Source organism: Falco naumanni, chromosome 4 (genome assembly GCF_017639655.2).
Source record: "Falco naumanni isolate bFalNau1 chromosome 4, bFalNau1.pat, whole genome shotgun sequence".
NCBI classification, from domain to species: Eukaryota; Metazoa; Chordata; class Aves; order Falconiformes; family Falconidae; genus Falco; species Falco naumanni.
The window spans coordinates 26,517,198-26,543,524 of NC_054057.1; the positions used below are offsets into that span (position 1 = coordinate 26,517,198).

The 26,327-nt window shown below is 35.4% G+C and overlaps 1 protein-coding gene across 2 annotated transcripts in view; it reads right to left on the bottom strand.

The window, feature by feature from the left end:
* CNTNAP2 (contactin associated protein 2) overlaps positions 1 to 26,327 on the bottom strand; it is a 1,145,700-nt gene that overhangs the window by 609,306 nt on the left and 510,067 nt on the right. For both annotated transcript variants that reach the window (XM_040592035.1, XM_040592036.1), the window contains 3 exons: positions 8,102 to 8,305; positions 5,616 to 5,800; positions 2,627 to 2,770 (listed from right to left, as the gene is read on the bottom strand). In XM_040592035.1, coding sequence (XP_040447969.1) covers positions 2,627 to 2,770; positions 5,616 to 5,800; positions 8,102 to 8,305 — 533 coding nt within the window. The remainder of the gene's footprint in view (positions 1 to 2,626; positions 2,771 to 5,615; positions 5,801 to 8,101; positions 8,306 to 26,327) is intronic.

Below are 26,327 nucleotides of genomic sequence, written 5' to 3' on the forward strand. Positions count from 1 at the left end.
CTCTTGTTTGTGACTTAGTTCAGGAGAAAAGCACATACTCTCTCTATCTCAGCGGTCCTTTTCTCGCTAACTCTCCCTTTTGGCCATATTTATAATCTGTCTCATCTTCTATGAAAACAAATCAGGCTCCACGAAGAAAAGCAATAACTACTCAAGACCATCTATATGACTCATTCTCACCAAAGAGCTGTTGCCATCTTATATATCACGATAAACTTTTTTCCCCCTAATTCTTCTCTTCTAAACCTAAACAAAATATATTATTAAAGCCAGCGTTGGACTTTATTTAAATTCAAGCTACATTTAAATTGTTTTTACACCCTTACTCTTCAGTCAGAGATGCTGGGTGGTGCTTTGTTGCTTATAACACCTATGTATACGAGACCCAAATTGTATTTTTAACTTTATTTTTGTTCACAGACAAATCAGGATTACCACCTTCTTATAATCTTTGATTCTCTGGGCTTCCTCATTCTGTAAAATTAACTTGTCAACTCCCTTTCACTGTGTGACTTCTGAAATTCAATATCTACATCTAAGAATAACATTTTGTACTGTTGCACACCTCTTCAATATCCTTCTTTCTTCTGCTCCCCCTGCTCCCCCGTCAACCCGATACTTCTCATCACCATCCTGATTGCTTGTGTTTCACTTCTTTACATTTTGTCTGTCTTGCCTCTTCAAATGATACACTTTAGCGCAGGGAATGCCTACTGTTACGTGTTTGCACAGGATCTCCTCAATGGAGCTTAGATCCTTGTTGGACTGCTTAAGTGCCATCATCAAATACATGATTAACAACAACAGTAGTTTCAAGTGAGTCTATTTTTCATGCTAAATCAGGCTAAAAACTAGGATAAAAAGAGCTTTTGTAAAAATCTTAAAAATCCATGTTGATTTAGAGTAAAATTGATTTTGTTTTTGAAAAGCTGAAGCTATTTAAATAATTCTGCTGAAAATAAAGATCCCTTCCATTTTTATAGCCATTCTCAGAATTGGAAAACAACAGAACCATCAAATAAAACTAGCATGTCATAACCCCTTGATGTAGCACTAACACTGCCAAAGCTGCTTATGTGGATTTTACTTTCATGTTAACAGGTATCAGGATTAAAAAAACCAACTACAAACAAACAAATAAAAACCAGAGAGATGATTTTGTAGAGACTGTACAGGCCTGCTAGCTATGCCACACTTTTGAAAGGATAGGATTTGCACTATAGAAACCTCTTAATTTACACTTCTGTTCAGAAAGAGCCTTTAATAATCTGTCCTACTAACTTGCAGAGGACTTGGCTGCACAAAATGGAAAGATTGCTCCTGCACAAAGATCCTTTTCTAAATGAGACATCAGTCTTTGAAAATCATGGTTACATTTCAAGCTTAAAATGCACCACAGGCAGGAAATCACAGGTAATTTTGGAAAAAAAAGAGAAGTCAAAGATTCAGGAGTTCATGCAACTGAGTAAAAAAAATAATTCTAAAAGTTGCTAAAAGTTCTTCCTCCACAGCATATATATCATGCTCTTTGCCTTTGACAATTCTGAAGAAATTCTTGTATGGAAAAGATTCTAAATAGCAGGATGTATTACTGAGTTTGTATAGGCAAACATCACATAATCAAAATTATCCTTCACATTACCTTGATAATTTAGCCATACTGCTCATAAAATGATATGGAATGTCAATATTACTATCCAAGAAGTAATCAAATAGTAATCAATCCTTTGCACTTCATCATCACTTCATATGTAAATCTTTACTATTTATTACATGAAGAGAGAAACAATAGTGGAACCACATATACTGTTAGCAGGACTTTGTGAAGACTGTAAACTTGTACAGGAGAAAGCCTTGAACAACTTATTCAGACCATCTCAAACACATTGCAATAATATATTTATTTTTTACCCACATGGCCTTTGTATGCCATCAAGCCCTTTTAGAAATATTTAAATATTTAAAGCCTTAAAAATACAGTAATTAAAGTACATTCTTTCTGAATCACCCTGCTCATAAAGCCACAATTTTAAACATAAATGCATCCATGAATGCTGAAGCAAGAAAGAAAAAAAAAAGAATAAAAGTTTAATAAGCTCTGTAATGTTAATAAGCTAAATAATGATTTTAAGTCTAATATCTTGAGGCTTTTCAGAACTACCAGGAAGGCCTGTAGAAGCAGTCCCTTTCAATGACTTTTGCAATCCAGCAACCCAAGTAGCTCTGCAGGAATGGAAGATACAAGGATTTAAAGCCATAGGAGAGTTGCAATTGATTTAATAATAAATCTTGTCTGTGCTGGTTTAGTACTACTATAATTTTGGAGGAAAGGAAAGAAGTACTTATTGGTTCGGCTGATTTTCTTTTAAAAAGTAGTTATGTGATATTGAAAATGAATATTGGGAAGAAGAATTGGGGGCCCAGAAATAAAACGCTCAGTAATAATAATAATAATAATAACAATAGTCACAAATGTACATACAATAACATCTTTGGATGTGGGGGGGGTTTGTTGTTTTCAATATCATTCCAGTATACCAAAAAGATATTAACTACAGAAACAACCTTCTAGTCTCCTTTAGAAGAAGGAGCAAAAGTTTAGATGACCATCAAATTATGCTCTTACCACATTAGAAGGTTCCAATTTCTTCCTCTTGGCAAGGTCCGTGATATTATTGCCATTGTAGTTGATACTTTCCATGCAGCCTTTGAAATTTTTCCTACTGTTAGAACTTGGCTTCCCAGAAAAAGGCATGCCTCCGAAGGTTATCTTTGAATGAAACAGAAAATGGCAAATAGTTACTGGAGGGCAAAGACTTTTAAACAAATTTGCTGTATGTATATTTGTTTTCTTTGAACACTCAAACATGGCAAACGAGAGAGCTGGCAACACTGCTTACAGAAAAAGGAAGTATCAAATCAGCAGTGTAAAAGCAGAAGAAAATCTAATGAATTTGTGATTGCAAATATTTATAGTAGTAAATTCCAAGTATTATTAGAATTGTTGAAATAGCGAGCAGATACACATCAGAGTTGTTCGTATATGGACTGCTTTTCTGATCACTACTGAACAATATGTATTTCAAAGAAAAAAAATTGGAATTAAATTTCCATCCCAGTATTTTTCTAAACATATGACATTAAATTAGCCAGATGATAATCTGATTCAAATCATTCATTCAGCTCTAACTGTGTGCCAGAGCTCAGACTACAACAGATACTGTACTGCATCAGGGTCTTTTCTGAAATGTTTGGAAGTGAACAAAAGCTACATGTTTTCATCAATATTTTGCAGCCCAAATGTGAAAAATAGGGGATTAATGAGATCAGTCCCTGCAATCTGTGTTAAGTATTTCCATCCAATAGATGACAGCATAAATAGTAATGACACCTAGCTTCCCTGCCCCATGAACGTTCATAAAAATGTCTACTTCTAGTCTGCTACTGATACATGGCAGAGCCTAGCTTCTAAGTATAATTCATTACTAATTCCAGTTGTTATTACTGAGAGCAGGAAACCACAGCTCTAGCGATACAACTTCTATTTTAAAGCTCTGTAAGATACCACTTTCTATCCCAAAGAGCAGGCTTTGGCTTGGCACATAGGAACTAAAGCTATACAGCTGAAAACCAAAATCTTTATAAACAGCACATAGCAGCTATGTCAAAGCATTTTGCAGGACACATCTGCAGGTATTATAAATTGACATCACTTGACTTTAAAGAAGATACAGCAGTTTATGTGAGTTGAAGAATGTGACTGTAGTATTTTTATGGCTGTCAAACATTCTTTTACATGTTATAGTCATGGACTTCTGACAAGAGAAAATGGAAAGGAAAGCATTTTGCAGATAAGAAGAAATAATTGCAAAAAACACCATATCATGACAGTGATTTGAGAGGGACTCATACGACTATTTATTTTTTTTTAACCTTGAAAATGCAGCCAGAACTAATGTTTATTCCTCTTTTGTGGTGACTTAACTTTTCTGAAAGAGAGTAATCTAGAAACTATTTTTTTCTATGAAAAATAATTTTGATTCTTACAGGTTTATCCACTGTGATTAATTTTATCACAGGAGTAACACATACAAATTTAGTCTGTGATGACTAACTCCCAAACCAGTGAGATAATTGAAAGGAAAGGAAGAAGAGGTTAAGGCTTTTGCGTTTATATAAACCACAGAAATACATATTCACACACACTAGAATAAGTTCCATTAAACACAAAGGGATTCATGTACTGAAATGTATCTTTGAGAAGTGCCAGTGAGGTCTTTAACATCAGAGAACAGAGGAAGGTGTATCTCCTGGATTATATTCTTACTAGGGGTTAATGTAATGTATTGTATGCATCATATTTAGTCTGTGAATATACTACCAATAGATATTTATATATTTTTAGATCTATCTATGCATGTACAAATTGCCCAACCCTAGCTTATGGCATTCAGCCTAACTTTTTCTGTAGTTCATTCACTTGAAAATCTTTAATAAAATCTGTTTATGTGAGTTTTCAGTATCTCAATTCAGATCTTCAGTGCCCAACGAGTAACAGAGTTAGAAGCAAATTTGCTCATTATTTTCTCATTATAACCACTACCAAAGAAGGCTTTCATAAGGATTTGTTGGAATATAGGTAAATATTTGAACTGGTAACATTTACAATCTTAAGTAACTTTTTCAAACATTAATTTTTGATCAAAAGTTTGTAAAAATATCAATATACAAGTTAATTCAAACTTTTCTGCATTACATTATTTTGATTCCTTGTCGCTCCTTAAGAATTGCAAGGATGGGAATATATGTATTTGGCTCAGTCAACCACATTAATTCTCTTTAGAAACAGTAAAGAGTGCAAGAAAATAATTATATAAAGTTTGTAATAACCAACATGCAGAAGTTCATATAGCAATTTAGAGGAACTGAAGAAGTTCATAACAGCAGAAGTCAGAGTGTAATCAAACAACAAATCAATGTTTAATTACTACCAACACTTCTGTACATCAACATGACTGAATAAATAAAAATTTTCTTAGAAATTTCCTAACTCCTTATTGCTTCTTTATAAGAAGAAATTATTGATGGCATATTTGTGAGAATATGAGGAAGTACCTACTTACCTAAGACAAGAAATATCAAGATCCATAATTGTAAAAAGGTTCTAATCTGCTTGCTTTGCTAAAAATAGATCCTAATCATCACCACAGAATGGGGCTTTCTGAATCAAGTGCAAAATTATCACCTGAATGGAATAACAGATTTTTTGTTTAATTTTTTTTATTTACTCCCTGTTGACACAGCTGCTTTTGGAGATGTTAAAAGTAGTATATGCTTAGCTTGCTGAATAACATAGATCTCCCACTTCAAAACAAAAGGCTGAGATAACTCTTACACCCGATGGGATCTGGTAAATCAACGAAGAAAAACTTAATTTACTCTTAAGAGACAACAGTGTTGGACACAAAATTTTAGAAAATGTAAGGAAAGAATAATTAAAACAAATGTAGAAAAGAGCACAAAAAAATCTTAAATTTTCTTTTTCTTTTCTCTTCTTATTTGACTTATTTTTATAAAGCCAATTTGAATGAAAATAAACAACTTTTGCTGTCTACCTCATAATCCAGGTCCAGGTAATCAAATTCTCCATTGGTTCTGAAGTGCTGTATGTGTCTGTCCAGGGTGAGATTGATGTTTCGCCCATGGCGCTCTATCATGATGGAGTGCCAGTGGTGATCATCCAAGAGGCTGCCCGTCATCACAGATGTGTGGCCATAAATTGAGCCAAGCTGATTGCTGCCTAAGATGAGAATGGAAACAATAGCAGCTCACACCTTATACCAGTTAGGCAAACATTTTCCTCTTGCTCTGTCAATATTTCACCTGAATTACGCCAGACATACAATAAGCTGGAGGAATTCAGTCTGCCACAAAGCTAAGGTCTGCTAAGGTCTGCCCATGGAGGGTTGCTGTCATAAATACAAATAGCTAGACCAAATACAGCAAGTATATGATCAGTGAACTGTAAAAATAGTTACTCATAATAGTAGTTATTAGGAGGCAAAACAGAGAAGGAACACCAGATTTCAGCTGTAAAGTTGTTTTCAGCTAGGGTTTTTCTTTGTGTTTTCATCCCTATACTAGAGAAATGAAAAGCTATCACCTTTGGGCCAGGTCCTGAGCTTCCCTGGAACGGTACTGATTTATGACTGCTGTGGAAGATGGCATCTGAAAACAAACTTTGTAATAAAAAGCCTTTTCAGTCTGAATTCTACACTTCATAGGCTCTGCCAGTATAGCTAGACCAGCAAGCATATAGGAAAAGGCTCAATGCATATGGAGCTAACCGCAGAAAAACTGTCTTCTTCGAACATAACTTATTTCAGTCTGTTGTCCTGCAGCAGCCTTCCTATTCGGGAAGTCAAACTACTAGTGAACGCACAGTTTTGCAGTTCTCCACTGTGTTTTCCAGGGGATTTTGCCAGCACAGCTATGCTAGTCAGAGATCACATCTCATTGCAATCTGACAGACACAGCTAAGCCAGAAAAGGTTGATAGGATGAATCTCAACTGAAGCAGCAAATGACTAATTCAGCAGTAAGTTTAAAAAAATTGCTGCACTGCCCAATAACTCAGTGCAATCTTCCATGTTCTGGACAGGAAAATCTAAAGCATTTCTGGAGCTGAGAATTTTGTACCATCAGGCATGCCTGCAAATCAGACATTAAGGTTTCTGCATGTTGATAACACATTCTGGCAAATCACACTTCTACATGTGTAGAAGACATTACTCCCCTACAAATGACCTTACTGCCTTTTTGCTGAAGGCCACTGATCCTTCAACAATTGTTGGTTAAAAAAAAAAATAATAAATTCCATGCATGCCAGCAAGCCTCAGTTTCTTCAGTGTAAAGTCATACCCAGTACAAAGCAAAAGCTAAATCCACCACCACTTCCCCATCCTCACCCCACCATGATGTTTGAAACTCACTGGATTTCACCAGGAAAAATGAACATCCTTTTCCACTGACTCTGGTGCAAAGACAATACACTCAGACAGAGGCAGAATAACACCATAAAACATTACTTCATTTTGTTAAGTGCATGTGTCACAAGGGTCTGTTCCCATTTATCAGCCTAGTGATTTAAGAACATCACCACCAATATGGATGTTGTAATAGCTTATAAAGACAGACTGAACAGAAGAATATGGAGAAACTTGAAATGAATGGGTTAATATTGCAATTAAAAATGTTAAAAATAGATAACAGCTATAGGAAGATGTGTTTTCCTCCTCATCAGTTCAAGCTGATCTTTAGAAAAAGAGCAGGAGAAAATGCTAGTGGAAATAATTATTGTGCAATGTAAATAATGAACAGAATAATTTACTCTTCACATGTCTGAAAAAGAACTAAGGAAAGTTACATGAAATCTTTTTTCTAAAACACTTTCATTTGAAGGGAGAAAAAAATACCAGAAACCAGATAAATGTGGGGTTTTTTTTCATAGTAAATGTACTTTTAAAATCTGGTCACTCATGGATGGTCCTGTAGTCTTTCACTGGGAGGGAAAAGGGAGGCTGGAACTCAAGTAACATATATAGGATTCCATCGTAAGATTGCCGGATAAACTATTATGTCTTCTTTCCTTTCCTAGTCCTGCTTCTCAGATTCTAGGAAGGCTGCTAAACATCACCTTCATGTGGCCTGTAGCTTCCCAGATTGATACCATTTTTGCTGCAATATTCCTAAGGGTGACCTTTGTTCCTCTAGCATTGATGACAGTGTCATTCGCTCAAGCAAAGCCATAGCTTATACTTCTAGCAAGGCTTATTTTTGTTTCTGGCAAGTTCCTAATGACAATATATTGCTGATCCTATATTTCTGTATGATCTTATTTTCATGGTATCTCACATGGAGTTAAATGGAAGGAATGGAACAGAAACAAATAAGATAGAAAGCAAATGAACAACATTTTCACCAAATTATCTGGTTAAATTATGTGTCTTACCATATTACAAGGGGAAGAAGAATGTAACATTTGACCTAAAATTTTTGTGGGAGAGTTAAAAAGTACACAAAACTAAACAATGAAAGCATACCTAAATTCAAATTTAGAACAAGTTTGGCTTTTTTCAGTTCCAAGGTGATATAGTCTCCTTGTTGTCCTTCTCCGTGGAAGATTACACCTTCACTTTCAGAGGTCTTAAATTTCAGAGAGATGACATCTTTCAGTGTTTTCATTTTCTTGTTCCTGAATCTGTATGGTAACACTACATGGCCATCAAAATTGATAACATCAGCCCCTAAAGAAAAAAGCAAATAACATTGTTGACAAGCAATTATATATTCCTGTGGCCACTGGAAAAACAGACATGCCATACATAGACTGTACCTGAATAGAATAAAAAATATGTAAGTGTGATGTGCATTGTAAATGCATTTTCTCTTGAGCATAATTTAATACTATAAAAAGTAGGATCCAGGTATATAAATTTAAACCATACAATATAAAAAAAAGCAGATTTTGAGTGGATAAATACTACCACTGTACTCAACATCTTTTGGTTTCTCTCCAATATAGGTGCTGCCATGCAGACTTTCCTAATTATAGTTGAAAATGAAAGACAAACTTCTGAGTGGTCATTAACAAATCATTTGATATCTCTTCAAAATTTAGTAGCATCCACTTTGAGGATTGTAAACAGTAAAACATGAGCTCAAATGAATTTGCCTAGTAATTTTAAAAGATTTCTCAAACTGTATGTAAACCACATGCATAAGCTTTGTCTAGTTTAGTTTGATACAGAAATCTTGGGTAAGTTGTGATATCAACTAATTTTGAGAAGAAAAAAAGTTCTGTCATTTGGGTTAAATTTTGTTCCAGGTCTAGTTTTAGTCAAAAACTGGGAAGAAAGTTGAGGGATGTAATCATTATCATTTAAAGTCAATCCAATATTAGTTCACATGTTGTATAATAACAGTACAAAATTTCATGTTACCTTATTTTAATGATTTAATCTCTACCCTAAAGAACGAGCCACAATTTTCTGGAGGCTACATCCATAGTAAAAATAGCTGCAGACCTTGATTCCATACAAAAGATGTATTTCTGCTGACTACTGAATCTTGTCTGTTAAGCAGAGCTTACTAGAAGATTCTAAACAGATGCTGATCTTTATATATATATATATATATATATATATATATATATATATAGGTTTGTATAAGAAATCCCCTTTGTAAACTGCTTAACTTATGATCAGTCACCAGTACCTTAGCTACTATTTGTATGAGCATTTCATCCTTATTCTTCACTGGCATTTGAAATAGTCACTAAGCAAAATTCTTTAAAAGGAGTTAATACAAAAATGTTCATTTTTCTAAAGAAAGAAGTGTTTCCCACCTGTATTCTTCAAAAATACACTTCTAATTGGCATACCATATTAATACCATTCATTTCATGCTTTGAATGAAAAACTGAATTTTATTGTATATTCTTCAACCACATCTGATTTTTACCTCCTTCTGTAGGCTGCTCTTCAGTGACTGCTTGCAACTTTTAAAAATTCCTAACTTGTTTTTGCTGTTACATTGGGAAAGAATCTAACACTTTCAAAGCCCCTCAAAAACACAGAAACAAACATTCCTGTTGTGTAATTAAAACATCTAACTCCATTAAAACACTTTGTACACTATGCTTGAATAATAGCCTATATTTCAATTTGAATTGATACAGCCTACATTAGATGATTATGCTAAAACTTGTTCCCTTTGCTCTTACAACATATGCCAAACACATTTTAAAAATGCTTACTTTCGACTAATCTCTGCAATAATGTTTAACACCATGATTCAGAGAAGAGCCTAAACAAACAGGTACATACATCCCTGTCTTGAGAATTTAGGAAGCACCAAAATAGTCTGTGGAGTCAGTTTTTACTACTGTTGTCTCCTCAACTGCTATCAAAGAACTGCTTATGTATACCATCTGTATAGGTTGCTTTTCACATTCAGTAATTTCCAGAAATACTTTTCACAGTGATATAAGAGCTGCCTGAGTGTCAAAGAAGAGCATTCAATCAAGATTCATGATTTCTAGAGAAAAGTATGTAAAAAAACAACCAGTATTTCACAAATTATTTCTATTTCATTGTTCAGTCAAAAAAGCCACAACTCATCTTGTATTCATTAACTAAAAAACACCCAACTGAGACTGAGGCTTGCAGTCATGTTGATTAAGTGCCCATTCATACATCCTTATATCACTGAACATAGCAAGTTTTCAAATGTGAGCACCAACATGTTATGCTTCCATCATTCAGGATTTTCCCCACAAATCACTAGTATAATAAACAGTTCTCTACCACTTCCAGGTCTTAATTTTTTTAATTTTTTTTTTTTACCCACAGCCACCCCCCTGACACAACAATTCTCTGCATGCTAATAAAGTATGTGATATCTGTTTCCAGTTGATATAACCATTGTCCATCTTTATGAAAACTGTATGCATAACCACAATATGGTCATAGTCCTCAGCTGACACAAACTGTTGACTCTCTAGGGTTTATTACAAATTTTAGAAGTTAAGAACTTTTCTACCTTGCAGAAACTATGTTTACGGTTCCTAAGACTGATACAGGGGAAGGATGACAGTGGGCAGCTCTTGACCTGCAGATCCACCTAATTTATACTAAAGATAAAATTATGGATCTTGGCACAGCATGAATCATCAGAGCTTGGGATTTTACTTTCACAATGCTGCTGCTTTTTAAGATTGAGAGTTTTAAAGACAAGTAATGTTTTCTGCAAACCAGCATCAAGTGTATGCATTTCAGAGTCCACTTGAGATCAAAATGTAAGACAAGCTATCTCATACTCACTCATACTAAACACGTTGGCTTAGATACAATGGCCGGTAGTATTAATGGAAGGAGCTTTAAGCATGTGGGAAAAAAAAAGCTGTGGTAAACCTGGAAGTAAGTCTAATCACTCTGCTCAACGTTCAAGTTAGACCATAAATAAGTAATAGCAAAAAACTTTATTTGATCACCACAGCCAGGCTCCACTTTTTTTTTTTTTTTTTTTTTTTTTTTTGGTGGAAGTCAGACATCTAGAAGACTGAGGATGCAGATTCTGTAAAGCATGTTTCCTCAGGTCTCTATAAGATGTTGTCCCTCTCCTTTCTAGAAGTTTGATAGGCATACACAATGCATTTCTGTTTCACAGTAGTTTTTTAACATATTTGAATTGGTAGCAGCTGACTGTCATCAAACAGATGGGTAATAGTCACTGAAGATTTGAAGGTTCTTTCCGGTGGCCAAGATTTATGTTGTTTGTAATGTACAGACTTTTTCCTGGATCACGTTAACCCATTATAATGTGTGTGGGAAGGAGGTCAAAGGGAAGATTCTTAAATTTCTAATTATTTAGTTCCAACCACTTCTTCAAATTATATAGAACCATCAGCTCACTTAGAACATTCTCTCATCCTTTATTACCAGGCTAGAAATAACCCATGTCGTGTATATCTTCCATTCCTGCCATTACTTGTATCACATAACTGGAAGCACCAGTTCCAGACTGTTCTTGCCATTAGAAAGAAGACAGGCAGGCAGGCAGGCAGACATGTTATTTGCACATAATCATGCAGTTTCTGTTCATCTCTGCTTCTGATTAGGCAACGAACTAAGACACACGGACCCAAAGGTGTCAGATTTGTTGCTAGCAGTTGAACTCTACAACCCAAAGGATTAGTCATATAACATGAAACTACCCCAAAATCTTCCTAAACCTGCACAGACTTTTGATGAAAGGATAAACTATGACCTCCTTATTGTTTAAGCCAAATAAATGGTAAAGAAATATTATGAATTACATGAAACATAAGCATTATAAATTGACTGTAATATCCCATATGTATTAGTATATAATATATATAATGTATATTAGAATGCAACAGTATGTATCAGAAATGCCACTTTCCTTTATCAAACACACTTCACAATACACATTCCAATAATAAATACTCATTAAGCTCTAAGTGCAGCTAAAAGTCTTAGCCTGATCTGGTTCTTCTGAATAACAAATTCCAAAAATGTGAACCACATCAATATTAAATATCAGAAAGGCACGCTGTATTTGCAGTGCAAAAAAGCTGTTAAAAAGTTATCAGCATGCAAAAAGGACCCTTTTTCTCAGGCACAGATGCAGATATTGCTCTCAGTGGCGAGACAACCCTGGTTCGTATGCTGAATCTGGATTCAGAAGCAACAGTAAGTGATTTCAGAGGTGAGGTAATCTTGTATACTCTCCTGACTCAAGTAAATACATTACTTTTGGAATTTGTTTTGAAGAAATGAAGGAAATGGTTAGAAAAATATTGCAGAAGAGGTTATACGAACGTGTTGTTTTTGCTTGCCTTACAAGCTATCAAGAGATACAAGAAATGCCTTCTTGATATTTCTGTACGTATTGTTAGAAAACAATTTCTATAAATGCATGAAATCTGTTTGTAGAAAAAATATCTAGATGAAAGTCACTCTGTGATCACAAAAATCAGACTTCTACATAAAGCAGGTTTGCTATACAGATTATACTCATTTGAATCCACATAAAACTACCTTGAACATATGCTACAAATGAAAGAAAACCGACGGACATTACAACTTAAGCAGCCTTCATAAGAAATTGACATTGTAATAAATATAACTCCATATAAAATGTCAGAGATACTCTTCCACTAAGATTTGTTAAATTTACTTTCTGATGGTTACAGGAATGCCTATATGAGGTATATCATCCTTCCCGTAAGTTCAGCTGGTACCCCTTTGTAACATCTGCAAAAGTTAGCTTAAGTCAGGCATCTGATCCAGAGATGACCAGGACAATGACTTCAGTTCTGTGGGTGTGTGGATTCACAACATTTTGCCTATGAAAAGGCAAGTATTCCTTTTGTACCTATGCTGTTGTTGCAGTTATATGTACATGCTCTTCACATCATTCATTGAAGAAAATTCATATCACACACTTTAACAAAGCTGAGTAAAAGTAGCACATTTTCCCCAAACCTGGTCCTGAATTGCCATGTTTTTAAAATCATTCAATTAAAAAAAAAGAAACAGCGGTAATCTGTGATTAAGCAGCTTTTTTTATGCATAGCTGTGCTGTCAGCATGCACAAAGGTCTGCAGGATAATTCAATCACCTAAAGATTACATAGCAATTATGTTTAAGAGTTATCATATGTAGGCTGTGGTAATGACTTGTGTTCCTTCTATGATGACACTCAGCTATTTAATATCATGATAATTACCATGATGTGGAATGGTACTTAGACAGTAAACCATATAATTCCTATAATTGCAGTGTAAATATACAATTTTTCTCAACCTTTGCCACCCAACTATGAGCATTAGTAGGAAGGAGACCTAAGTCATCACATACAGTATGTTCACCTGCATTCAGTGAAGTCTGTTCTACTGCTGCAATTAGAGCCTGCTGCTGCAATTAGAAGCTACTGCTGCAATGGAGGAAAACTTTTTAAAAAAGATCAAGTGCCAAAACAAGTGAGAAAGAGGGAAAGAGAGAGGAAGAGAACATGCAGAACGATGAGGGGAAAGAAGACTGACAATGATTTTTTTAAAAAATTACATTTAAATAGGAAGTGCATCTCTGACTACTTCCAATTTGATTTCTCCACTATAGGATTTCCTACAGTGTGGATAGGCTGGATAACACTGCTGACGTCTTCAAACACAACTTTCAGCTAGCTAGGAATATGTGTTAGGACTTACCCCGGTATACGTCTGAGATGCTGCATTTAAAGCATTTCATTAGTTAATGGCATCACCACATTCAGTTTTCCTTTAAAAAATAATTGTTAGAAAGCCTTAAAAATATTGACAGGAAGTTGGGTGACAAATGTGACCCCATTCCCAAATCTCAAATGAAAATAAATCGCCAGCCACAGGTCTTTCTACCTATGCTTTTGTACTGTAATTTTGGCCACATGAAGGATTTAGTAAAATTTCTTCAGGGAATCAAATCTGTATAAAGATCTTCTATTTGGTGCTCCAAAATAAATTAAGTATAACGAAACAACTTCAAAACAGACTAAAGCTCCAAAACTTCTGTATTTCCTCCCTTTCTGGTAAGAGAAATATTACTGTCCTTGATGTCAGCATCTGAAGGATGGAGAAGTGCTCATTCACAAAGACTCAGTATCAAGACTTCTGCACAGCTACTTAGGTTCTTTGATCAAAGTATTGCCTGGAATTACCAAGAAATCCCCTGCTATGAGACACGGTAAAATAACACTGGTCAAAACACAGCAGAACAGCAAAGTACTTTCCATAAAAAACGCTTATCATACAGCAAACAAAATCAACATTATTAATTGCAAGTTTAACATGTACACATATTTTTAAATTGCTAATTATGTCTCAGTGATAGACTCTACAAAGCCTGTACAGAATATTTCACTGGGATTAAAAATACAAAAGTTCCGTACTACTGATCCACAGTGACCTTAGGTTAAATTTTTTTCACTGCATTTCATCTGGCTAAAGCTTCTGTTTAGATTAAATGATTTTTAGGGAAAAGATCTTCACTTATAGCATTCTTTTCTTACTCCATAATGTAAGTGTTATGTCTGATGAACTAATACTATAGTAGTAAACAGCATTAACCATGCACTGAGCATCTGTCCTCTGAAAACATCAGAGATGCAGCAAAGCATCTCTGGCTAGGCCAAAGTATTCCACATGTATAGTTTCATTTGTTGTAGCTATTAGTCATGGCTACTAAAATATCATTATGACAAATATAAGCACATAACCAGGGTATTATTTACAAATTTTAACAGCAAAAATGACGCTTTCTCCTAACAAAGCAAGGAATAAGGCTCAAAATCATACCAAACCCAAACTCTCTTTTTGTTATTACTTGTGATAAATTACAAACATAGAAATTATTTCAGAAGACCCTAATCTAATTTTTCAGTAGTTCCAAATACTGTCAACAAGATAGCATGTTGAGTTTGGCACTGGAGTCTTTACAGCCTGAATCTCAGTGGCACTAATTTAGCTGAACTCATGTTAGAGACGCATTACTACATCCAGAAAAATGAGGAAGGCATGTTGCAGAACAGCAGTCAAAAGATCGTCTCCTCTTTTTTCTTACAGTGAGGCAGAGAGCCAAAGGTACTGAGTTTGAACATGGTCTTCAGGCACTACAGTCCAGCCGTAAGGACATGGGCAACTCAGTGGCTTGCAATCTGCTGCAGCAAAACTGGCATTGCTTTTACTCTCTTTTTCAAAAGGCAATGCATCTGCTACAAATGTTAAAAAAGAAACAAACCACCAAAACTAAAAAATCTAATACAGATACAGATGTATATTGCATATACAATAATAGTATACTTCTTCATATTCTAGAAGCATAAGGTGAAGGAAAGTTAATTATAAGTTTCTGTTGCATGCTTATCTTCCACTGAACTAAATCTGAATCCTGTCATTCTCTGTCAACCCTAAGTGATGTCAAAGCTTATAAAACCAAAGATAAATTTGCTATGAGTTTTTAATTTTTTTTCTTGCTTTTCTTTACATACAATAGATATAATGTATATATGGCAATGCAGTATCAAAGTAGCAAAGAATGTTTTGTCAAGGTGTATTTTTAACTCAATTGTTTGGTAAAAGGCCCAAACTTTATTCTTAGATTTTATATACTTGCCAGAAATTCTGAAAATAAATCTGTGCAGAAGTATCCCCTAAGGTGGTAAGAATGCTTTGTCAAGTTCTGAATGCTATATCCATTGAAGATACATCAACAGCACTCGGTACTTTTCAAGTTTTCTCTCTATCTCAAAGCACAGGCATTTTTTCCTATTATTAACACTACTGTTATTATAATGCCAGTATACTCAATTTGGTAGCTCTTGTGCAAATGTTTGTAAACTTATCAGGTTTTCACTGGGATAATTTAATGTCTAATAAGGAAAAAATCCAATAAGTGTAATGAATAAGAAGTAGTATAAAAATAACAAGAAAGGGGGAAAAAAGGAAATGTAATTTAATGACCATAGCTAAATGTCATCCAACCCTCTTTTTTTTTCTTCTTTTTTTTTCAGTACAATTGGATTCTTTTCTAATTTTTACAGCTATTAAACTGCATTGCTACACAAAACTAATTGTTGCTTAAAGCAATAATTTTGTGATGAGTGTACATACCAGTGCAGTGCTCTGCAGAGTTACACCTAACTTCTGGTTTGTATCATGTAATATAAAAGCAGGTTCTAAGGGAAAATCTGGAGGTCTGCTAAGGCTTTAGTTACAGCACACACAGAAGAAAAAACTAAAACATTTGAAGGATAGTAAGACATATGAACTCATACTAAGCCTCTAATTATACTACAAAAGTATTGTCTTATGATTGTGTATAACTAGGATGATTTTTCAAGCACTTAACACTATGGTTGATGATATTTGTTCTACCACTTCTCATGTAACATGAGATTTTCAAGTAAATTTTCTTTCATTAATTGTTCAGATTTCTAAAAGACAAGTAATTTAAAAACCAAATAGGAACATTTTAAATATGCTATGCTTATACTACAAATTGGAGAAATGAGGCAATGAACACGTTTATGTATACTTTGCAATTCAGCTTAAAGCTTACGCATCCTAACCACAGGTTACAAATTAGACCATACTGAATTCTATGCTCCTAACAGTGGACTACTAACACCAGAGATGTGAAAGTAAAACTGCAAATCAAGATAAACTTTAGCTCAGATAAAAAGTATTCCTTCCATAATCTCCTCTGGTTTGTGACACCAAACAGCATGTTACAATGCATGGTGTGAGATGCAGTCTATTCCAAGAATTCTATTCATAGAGGAGATAGGAGATTGAGCACCATGTAAAATACAACTTCCATGGCAATGGTTTCTCTGCCAAATTACAATGATTTAATTGTTTAAACAATTAGGTTTTTTATTTTACCCAATCAGAAAATCTTTGAGATTATCTGTATTGATATTTTATAAACAAGATATTTTAGCGTATTTTGTCCTGAGATTGTAATGGATCTTACTGTTGATGCACACTTTCTTCTCATTAAGACAATTTTATTCAAATAGTTAAAGTCCAAATTAAGGAGAAAAAGAAAAAAAACAAAAAGAAAAAAAAAAGGCTGTTCTGAAGACCTGCTGAATGCTGAGGTTAAAGACCTGGGTATTTTTAACTTTCTTTGGACTATAAGGTGCAAATTAAACTGTGTATTCTTAGCCACCCCAAAGTCATACTGACATGAACATCACCTGCATTCATCATTGATAACGTGAGAAGTGGTGGGTCATAAAATCATTCCCTTTTAACAAAACCTCCTCCAGCATTTCTGTCTGTAACAAACATGGTTTAGTTGGTAATTATCCAGGTCATAATACAGTAGTATTCACCAAATGGACAAAACAGAAAACATTTAATACATGAATTTTTATACCTTCAAAATTTTCCATCCTTTAAAAAGTTTGTATATGTATAGCATTGAAAGGGTCATTTATGACTGTAAAAGTTAAAACCCAGGCATCTTGCAACTATGCACTAGAAGCAAAAAAATATTCTTTATGATTTGCTATTCTCTAGCTATGGTACTTCCAAAGTGATTTGGAAAAAAAGATAGGTATGATTGAACTATTTTAAAGAAACTCAGCTTTTTGTATTTCATCATACTGATCTATAAGTCAGAAGTGTTCCTTACAACCATAAATACATTTAGTACTCTGCTTCATTGTGAAAGGTGCTATTTGATATTGGATCTCAATGGGAACATTAAAGCATATAATTAAACTCTGAAACCAGGTACAGTAAAGAACTTAATTTGCTTGAAAACAGCTAGATTCTACTAATGTTTTCACTGTTTATTAAAAAAGTAAATCACAAGAGCCCAAGGTCAATAAAAAAGGACAATTCTAACTCCTACATAGCAAATGGCCAAAACAGGTCTCAATCCTTATTAAACTTCCAGACTCTGTCATTAATTAATGAAAAAAAAACCCTCCAGCAAAGAAAGAAGCTGGACCACGTTATACAACATTTGCACTCAATTACTTGGTGAATAAATGAGCTGCAAAATGGACAAGACAATCTATTAAAACATTAAGGAAATGGATGACTAGCTGGAGACCCCCTTTTAATGTTTACAGCTGCATGAAAACAGGAAAACACACAGCTGACCTACAAAAGCCTGATTCAGAATTTCTCTTTCTAATTTGCTTTTGAGCTGATGCCACCCAATTCAACCATCTGATGGTATATAATCTTTCTACACATCCTTTAATGTCTGGATGCTCTATAGAATAGTAATTACTCAAGGCCAAATTCTTTCTCTCTCACATTCTATATCCTTTATTCATATGAATACTCTCAAATACCTACCTATTCTTTACTTCTTCTAAACATGGAGCTTAAATTTAAATTAAACTTTCAGAAAGAGCTGCTTACACACTGATTAAGAAATATGTAGCAGGGACAGTTTCAAGCTGCTGTACTCAATAAAATCTCATAGTGTAAAAATCTTGCTATCATCATTCAAACTTCTGCAGTTGACCCTAAAGAGCAAGGAGTGCAAGACTAAATCTCAGTTTTGGGCACGGGACACTAACATTTATTCTAGTGAGTAGCCTTGCTATTGTTTAAGGTACACAAATGTGTGCCATTAGAGGCCGTTCCTAATGGATGTATAGTCTTCTTCCATCCATCAGTCTTCTGCAGCTATCAATTCCATCTTGCTACACCAATTTATTTTAGGAAAAGAGACACTAAGATGGAGCATATTGCTATTTTCAGCTACTCCATTTCAATTAAAAATGATGAGTTAATAGAGGTAAATCCTTCAGCACAAATGATAGTGGAACAACTTTATATGTGCATTTATAAGTGTTCAGTTTCATTGTCATATTTCCAAATTACTCAGAGACAATTACCTTGTGTTCAGCACAGCATGAGAAAAACAGACCACTAGAACTTGTTGTTGAGCAAACAAATCAAGATTAGTAATTCAGTCAATTATTTTTTCCTCTCCTTGCCTAACATCCAACATATCTTAGAACATGCCTGTCTCCAATGTATTTTGTATGCAGTGTCATCTTGCACATTCTCATGTAAGAAAAGGTATTTGTTCCAACCTGGCAAGCCATGAAATTGGAGCCCTAAACTCTACCATGCATGGATGAAGCGGTGAACTTAATGGTTGCTGATGCCAGTGTTTTTCTAGTCTATTGTATGTATTTCAGTGTGTATAATTAAAAAAAACACTTCTGCTGATATTCAAGGTCATGAGTCAGGGGTATATTTTCAGATGATTGGAGTTGATTTAGCTCAATTTTGGTTCACTGAAAGTCTAATACTTCAACATGCGGATGGCCCCCCACGATTAAGGGGCCAACTTAATCATTAAGCTGCCAATTTTAAGTGAATGAGTGCTTTACTTGAATAACAATGAGTAAAAATTTAAGGATCTGGTACCGCATTGGCATCACCTGCAACTCTGTTTACACTCCACAGAAAGAAAGTCCCCATATGATGCAATATACAGCAATATGAAATGCTTAGCTTGCATTGTAACAGATATATAGAGGGAGATGTTTCCCTGTGAGGAAAAAAACCCACCCTTTTTGTTTCAGAAATGCTCTCCATGACAGGTAGTACAGCAGGTAGGAGCAGGTAATAGCATGCAATCACAAAATCATTATGGTTGGAAGGGATCTCTAAAAATCGTCTAGTCCAATCCATCTGCTCAGAGCCTATTTGCACATTTTATTCGCCAGAAGCACTGAGTTTCAGTTATGTGAGCTTTAAACTTTTTTCCTGACCTGAAAGAGGAAAAAGGATGGTTGCTTTTACCAGCAAGTAGGTTTCCTTCTTTGTGTTTATCAGGCTGCAGTTCCCAAGGTCAGTGATGCATTGTGTCCCCACTACCTGCCACCAGACATGACTTATCTGTAACTTCTAGCAGGCTTTACACTTTAAGATTTGCTGGTGTTGCAGGGTTTCAGACCTTCAGATTCCCCACTTGCCAGCACAGTTCTGATAAGTCTTTCTTCAGCGTGAGTTTGCTTATGGCACCTCAGCCATGCGACTGGCAGTTCTTCCCCTATGAACTGTATCACGCACTTCAGGCTCCCCTGCACAGTCAGTGCCATCAATTCAGTCTCCTCAACTCTGGATTATTCTCCATCAGAAAAAACTGAAAAAAGCCAGAAGGATGACAGTGGCTCCTCAGGAAGACTCTAAGGAACTCACTCACATTCAGGTAACATGGATTACCGTGCAGCAGGTGCAGTGCTTACAATACGTTACTGTTGTGATTTCAGTTCTTTATCCACTACTACTGTTTTGCTTTTTCTTGCTTAACCAGTAATTTCATGGAACTTTTCAATCTCTAAAGTAAGTACAGACACTAGAATCTAAATTTCTTTGTTTTCTCAAACATTTTTGAAGTGACTGTCTCTAAAGTCACAGGCTCCTGACAGAGCCTGTAAGGTGCAAGAAACAGCCATATATGATCTTAAGACCAACCAGGCAGGCAGCTTCACTTACAGAGAGTTGTTTTAGAAGCCAGAAGCTTTACTTGCATTCCAAGATCTTTAAATTACATAGTGTCCTCACAAGCCTCAGCCCTAAGGAGTTAAAAGAAAGCATGCCTTCTGTATCAAAGCAGCACATACACAGCTCTGAGCCCCCATGGCATCAACTCCTCCAGCCTGAAAACAAAATAAAAGGGAAAATATACCAGGGTCGGGTGCAGCAACCTTGGCCTGGAGAAGGAATCAGGGAGGCAGCCTGCGGGAGGAGGCAGGAGGGACAAAATGAGAGGCTGGAGCTGAACGTCCTTGCCGAGGCAATCGCCCAACCAGGGGAGGTGTCAGGGCCATCAGCATGGCAGGCACAGCCGAGAAAAGGCCTGGTGCTGCTGCAGCCGGCCCAGCTCCGTCACGGCTCGGGCCGGCGCAGGGGCAGAGTCAACTCTCCCCCTCGGCAGGACCCGGCCCAGCTTCTGGTGAAGCCCAGCAGGCCCCCACCCCCACTGCTGCTGGCACCACCTCACCCACCAGCCCACCCATGCTCAGGGGAACAGTGTGCCTCACCCAGGCAGGAGTCACTCAACAGGCATCTAAAAATCCTCAGTTATGGGTCCCTGGAGAAGGAAACTTGAGGAGGACACAGGGAGATGACATTCCCAAGCCCAGTAAGCACGTGCTCTGCCCTTTCCAGGTGAAGGCACTGCATGGCGAGCTGCGCAACGCTGGCTTCAAGGCTGTGGTGTCGCCATGAGGCTCCATAACCCCGAATGTCACCGAGGGCATACAGCAAAGCCCTGTGTTGCTGCCTAACGCTGTGGAAATAAAGTTGATAAGATCCCGCCATGTTCAGGACAGAAAATGTCTTTACTGACACATCAAACTGCTTGCTTAAAGGTTGGGGAAATACAGGTTAAACCTTTTGCTCAATAAAGGACTCACTAAGGGAAGAAAATGGCAGCTTTAGTTAATCAGTTTGAAATGTCTGGAAGGCTCAAAAGATACTAAGAGTATATCTTCGAGAAAAGAAAGGTCTCCAAAATCCATTAGAATTTTTTTTAAAAAACAAAAATAATAAATGCATCACAGCATACACATAGTTTTCATTTTAGATGGCAGCTTTTTTCTTATTGGGAGCATTACTCTGTTATTAAAGGCAGCCAAACACTGCAAATGATTTGAAACAATACTTTCTTTCAATCTTCAAATAATGCAAGATCTTTTCAGATGATGGAAGTACTGAAATACATTTGCCACTAGTTATTTCCAAGAATCTGCTAATGAGGGTATTTTCTTCTAAAAAAACAATTCAGCTGGCTCTGTATGTTAGTGACTCTCACAACAGCAAGTACTTGTGTTCACACAATGGATGAAATTTCATAGTCACTACTTACGTATAATCTATTATGTTTAATAGGCAGAGGGAGAATAACAGTCGAGATTGTTCCAGGTGGGTAAGAAACACATGTAAATGTGTATAGACCACTCACTCCAAGTTCATAAAATGTTGCTATTCAATCATGAAGTAATGAACGCTACACGTTAATTCTTAACATGAGGAAAAGGCACCTTTTTTTAAGCGCAGATGTGGAAAACTGAATTCTATTGCAAAGAATTTCCATGTTCCCTTCTTTAAAACTGCTCTTCCTTTGTGCTGGAATGGGCACTCAGAGCAATTTTTCTTAAAGAATTGGTTGTGATAGATCTGGTGGTTGAACATTTTTTTCACCCTTTATGCAGGCAACATTATTCAGAACAAATCGAGAAAAGCACATAGCAGACAAGTCTCTCAGTTTCCTACACTGGAATACCATTATCTATTATGCAATATGATAGCCACTTATAGCATACACATATATACTGGATAGGGTTTGTAAAAGAAAATTACTTCCTTTTGGGCTTAACAAATTATTGTTACATGTGTATATAAAGAGTGGGAGAAAAGACTTCCTCTAAATGGGAAGATTCTAACTGAGCTAACAGTAATGGATGTGAAAGTTTTTGTGAGCTCTTTCTGTCCACGTGGCAGCATCATAAAACAAAGTATCAACGCCAAATATAAATGCCATTCAGAGAGTATTGTCAGGATCTTTTAAATATGAGTCTTCAGTAGCTGAAAACTATGTAGAGGTTACAAACCTGACAATTCAAGTTTTGTTTGTGCATGCAATAGATCTTTGTGTAGTCAGCACCATTGCTCCTCTCCTCCAGCAATTTTTCCCCATTGAAAGCATTGCTGAAGCAGCAGAAAAACATCTCAAGTTAGCTTCCAGACTCATGACTTAAAAAGTCTACCAGAAACTAGTTTTTCTAATCACTAGATTTTACCAGTGAAGGATTAGGCTTCCATCTATTTAATAAAGACAACAGACAAACTCCTACTCCATGCACTGATACTCTTATCAATAATAAAAAAAAAATATCTAAACATACATTTTACTTTTTTCCTCTGATGAGGCATAATAAATTCTGAAATAGTGGTTAAGGGGTCAATGTTTAGGTACTTACATAAATGTGTCTTTGATGTTTAAAAGCATTAAGCACAATCTACTGTCAGAAACCAATGGGAGACAAATAAGCCATTTTGTGTAAATATTTAAAATTACAATCAGATTCCTATGCATTTACATAAATTTTAAAACTGTTGACTAATTACTGCTATCCAAGCAGACGTTTTCATAATGGATACATTACAATTCCTAACAAAGAGTCATCTTCTGAGTACAATGGAGGCCTCATGAATATTTCAGAATAAGAATACCCCTCCAAGATGATCCCCACTGCTTTCTTATGCTTATAAAATTCTAATCTTGAATAAACTCATTGAACACATCTGAAATGCAAGAATGTAATAAAAATTACAAATTATCTGTACAAGTCACTAAATACACAACTTTGCCAAAAAAACCCTTACTCTTAACTTTTACAAAAGCACTAAAATTATTCTTAATCTTTGATTTTTACTTATGTTTTATGATGCCTTAATTTCTGGGGATTTTCATCAAAAACTAATAATTGCTAACTGAAAATGTAAGACCAACAAGACAGTATTGCATGACAAGAAATGCAGAAAATATTGAATGTGTAGCAAGTGAAAATTATCTACCATTTGTATTTAATTACAAACAAGGTGAAAAAGCACCTTACTGAGTAAAAAAACCCCCCACATTATTTGTCTTCACTAAAACAAAAGACTACTTTCTCTGATGAGTAACATTTAGAGGTATTTTTAAATGATCTGCAACTTTAAATTAACTTCATTTTTATGTCAAACAAGGAAATGCACTTGAACACCACCAACAAATGGTATACATTGTATTCATGAACAATGAAAACTGTATGTTCAATGTGGTCCTGTCATACCTCTGCATGTCTGTTTGCACATCTAGGTAAATTTGTCATAATTCTGCTCCATCATTATTGCATTAGGCAAATAGCTCCGTATTACTGGAATCTTGAAAATGAGCAGACTGCTTGCTGCATGTTACCAGACTGCAGCAGAATGAAATTTTGAGCATAAAAATAACATTTTATTATAAGTGCTAAATTTGAATGAAAAGTGCCAGTTCGGTGCCTTCTAGCACATATAGTACATATACCACTGTTCTAGATTTTTAGCCTATGGAGATCTTTGCCAGCCATGTTTCCTCCTCTGCTCTTCTGCTTGTTTGAGCCACTGCATTAAATATTAAGAAAGATTGCCCACATTACATTAGAGGGGATGGCTCTGGTTAGAAATCAAAGCCCAAGAAGGGAGCACTCCCAAACTATATCTCCCAAAACTGCTAAGAAAGCAGTTTTGAGGTTTTGGAGGGGAGGAGGAGAAGGAAATAATTATATTAAAAATGTTTTTATTGGTAGCTTTTATTTTGGAATGGATTATGGATCTTTTAATTTCTTTTTTAAATGAACTGCTTTAAACTCCCAGAGAAATCAGACACTACTCTTACCACTGCATCAAAACAATATTTTTCCCCCACAGAAAGAAACGTCAGTGTTCTATCAGGCTTATTTGCAAATAAGAATTGACAGAAGGAGAACACAAGATAAAATAAATGCATGTTTTTTTACAGGATGCTGTAAGAATTTTGTAAGATGCTTATGATGATGATAAGATAGAAGAATTTTTCACAGACAAAACCCCATGCTGTTCAAGTAACATTCATTACTAGTATTGGTTAATTAATGAGTCTACAAATTACTGCTGTTGCTGCTGAAGCTCTGCTCAGTCTGAGATATCACATCATGGGGAACTGAACCAATATTCCATTCTCCTCAGTTTGCCAGATATCAAACTACTGTTGGGACAGTTTGCAGGAGTAAAGCTGCTTCAAAGAGGTATGCTCACAATACATAGTTATAAAGCAATCTTCTATTTACTGTAAAAAGTAGGAATAAGACACAATGTTGGAATATAAAGGTCTGTAAAACCTCTTCAGTAGTCTGTGTAATTTATATTACAACAGTAGAGCATTTCTCCATTTAACTGAGCTGTAACCTTTGCCAAATCCCCCTTTTTAGGTATACTGAAAATTATAAGCATACATGGATGGCCTTAGACTCCCAGTTCATATTAACTTTCATTTCTTAATGTTTTCTACCAGAAACCTTTTTTCTCACTGAATTTTCCCGTTATTTAATCAAATTTATTTTTAACATTTTTAAAGAAAAAGTCATAATAAAAAAACCCAAACAAAACCAACAATTAAAAAAAACCAAGAAAAACCCAAACCAAAACAAAAAACCCAAGCTCCCTTCCACTTATTTCTTTTAATCAGTGAAGATCCTCCTGATAGTATTGTTTTAAGTCATTAGAACTATTTTCTTCCAAAGATATTTGATCCCTGCTGTGCAGGCAGAAGAGGAATTAAAGCCAAGAGGAGATCAAACGTACTGTACACTTTTCTTATTCAGAGGTGCTTAAACTGCTTCAGATGGCCTTGTCCACACTGAAGAATTATTACAGGCCAATCCTATCACTACCAAAGGTATTTCAGCTTCAGTAGTATCAGCATTGCTTTGAATTTTAGGGTAGACTGCTCTGTAATAAAAGTACTTTCAAGCATTTATGGTCATATCCTATGTTAGCATCTATGTTTGTTACGGTATATTATTTGTTTATTGCAAAATATCCATTAGCATGAACAACCATTCTTAGTCTCTCCAAATCGTATGGGCAACATTTAGTCAGTCTCCTATGCTTTTACAGAATCGCTCTGCATTTTTTCTAAATAGATGAAATAAACCGTTTAAAATACTGATATTTAAATTGACCTTTACAGAGAGACAATAAATATACTGTCTCATTGGCAAAGGTGAGTGTTGGCCAAATTATCTATCCTTTCTTTTACAGGCTCTGCATACAATGGACTCAGCAACACCTTTAGACTTGATTCATACAGTATGAGCTGTAAGACAACTTTTATTTTAATTTAAAGTTCAGCAACACCTTTAGACTTGGTTCATACAGTATGATCTGTAAGACAACTTTTATTTTAATTTAAAGTCAGGATTTTCCAGGTGCTTTTTAACTTCAGTGAGGGAAAACACATCTATTTTTGCTTCTTCTAGATGTCTCACACATCTTCAGAGTATGATATACAGGTCAGTTTTGTAGTTTGTTTTCTGCTCCAGGGATGTGTGAAAGTGTGGTATCTAGCTTTTGAGTTAATATTTGCAATACTAATTTTTCATTGTCCTTAGTACTAATGGCAAAAATCTCACTGAATTCAATGGGCATTTCTC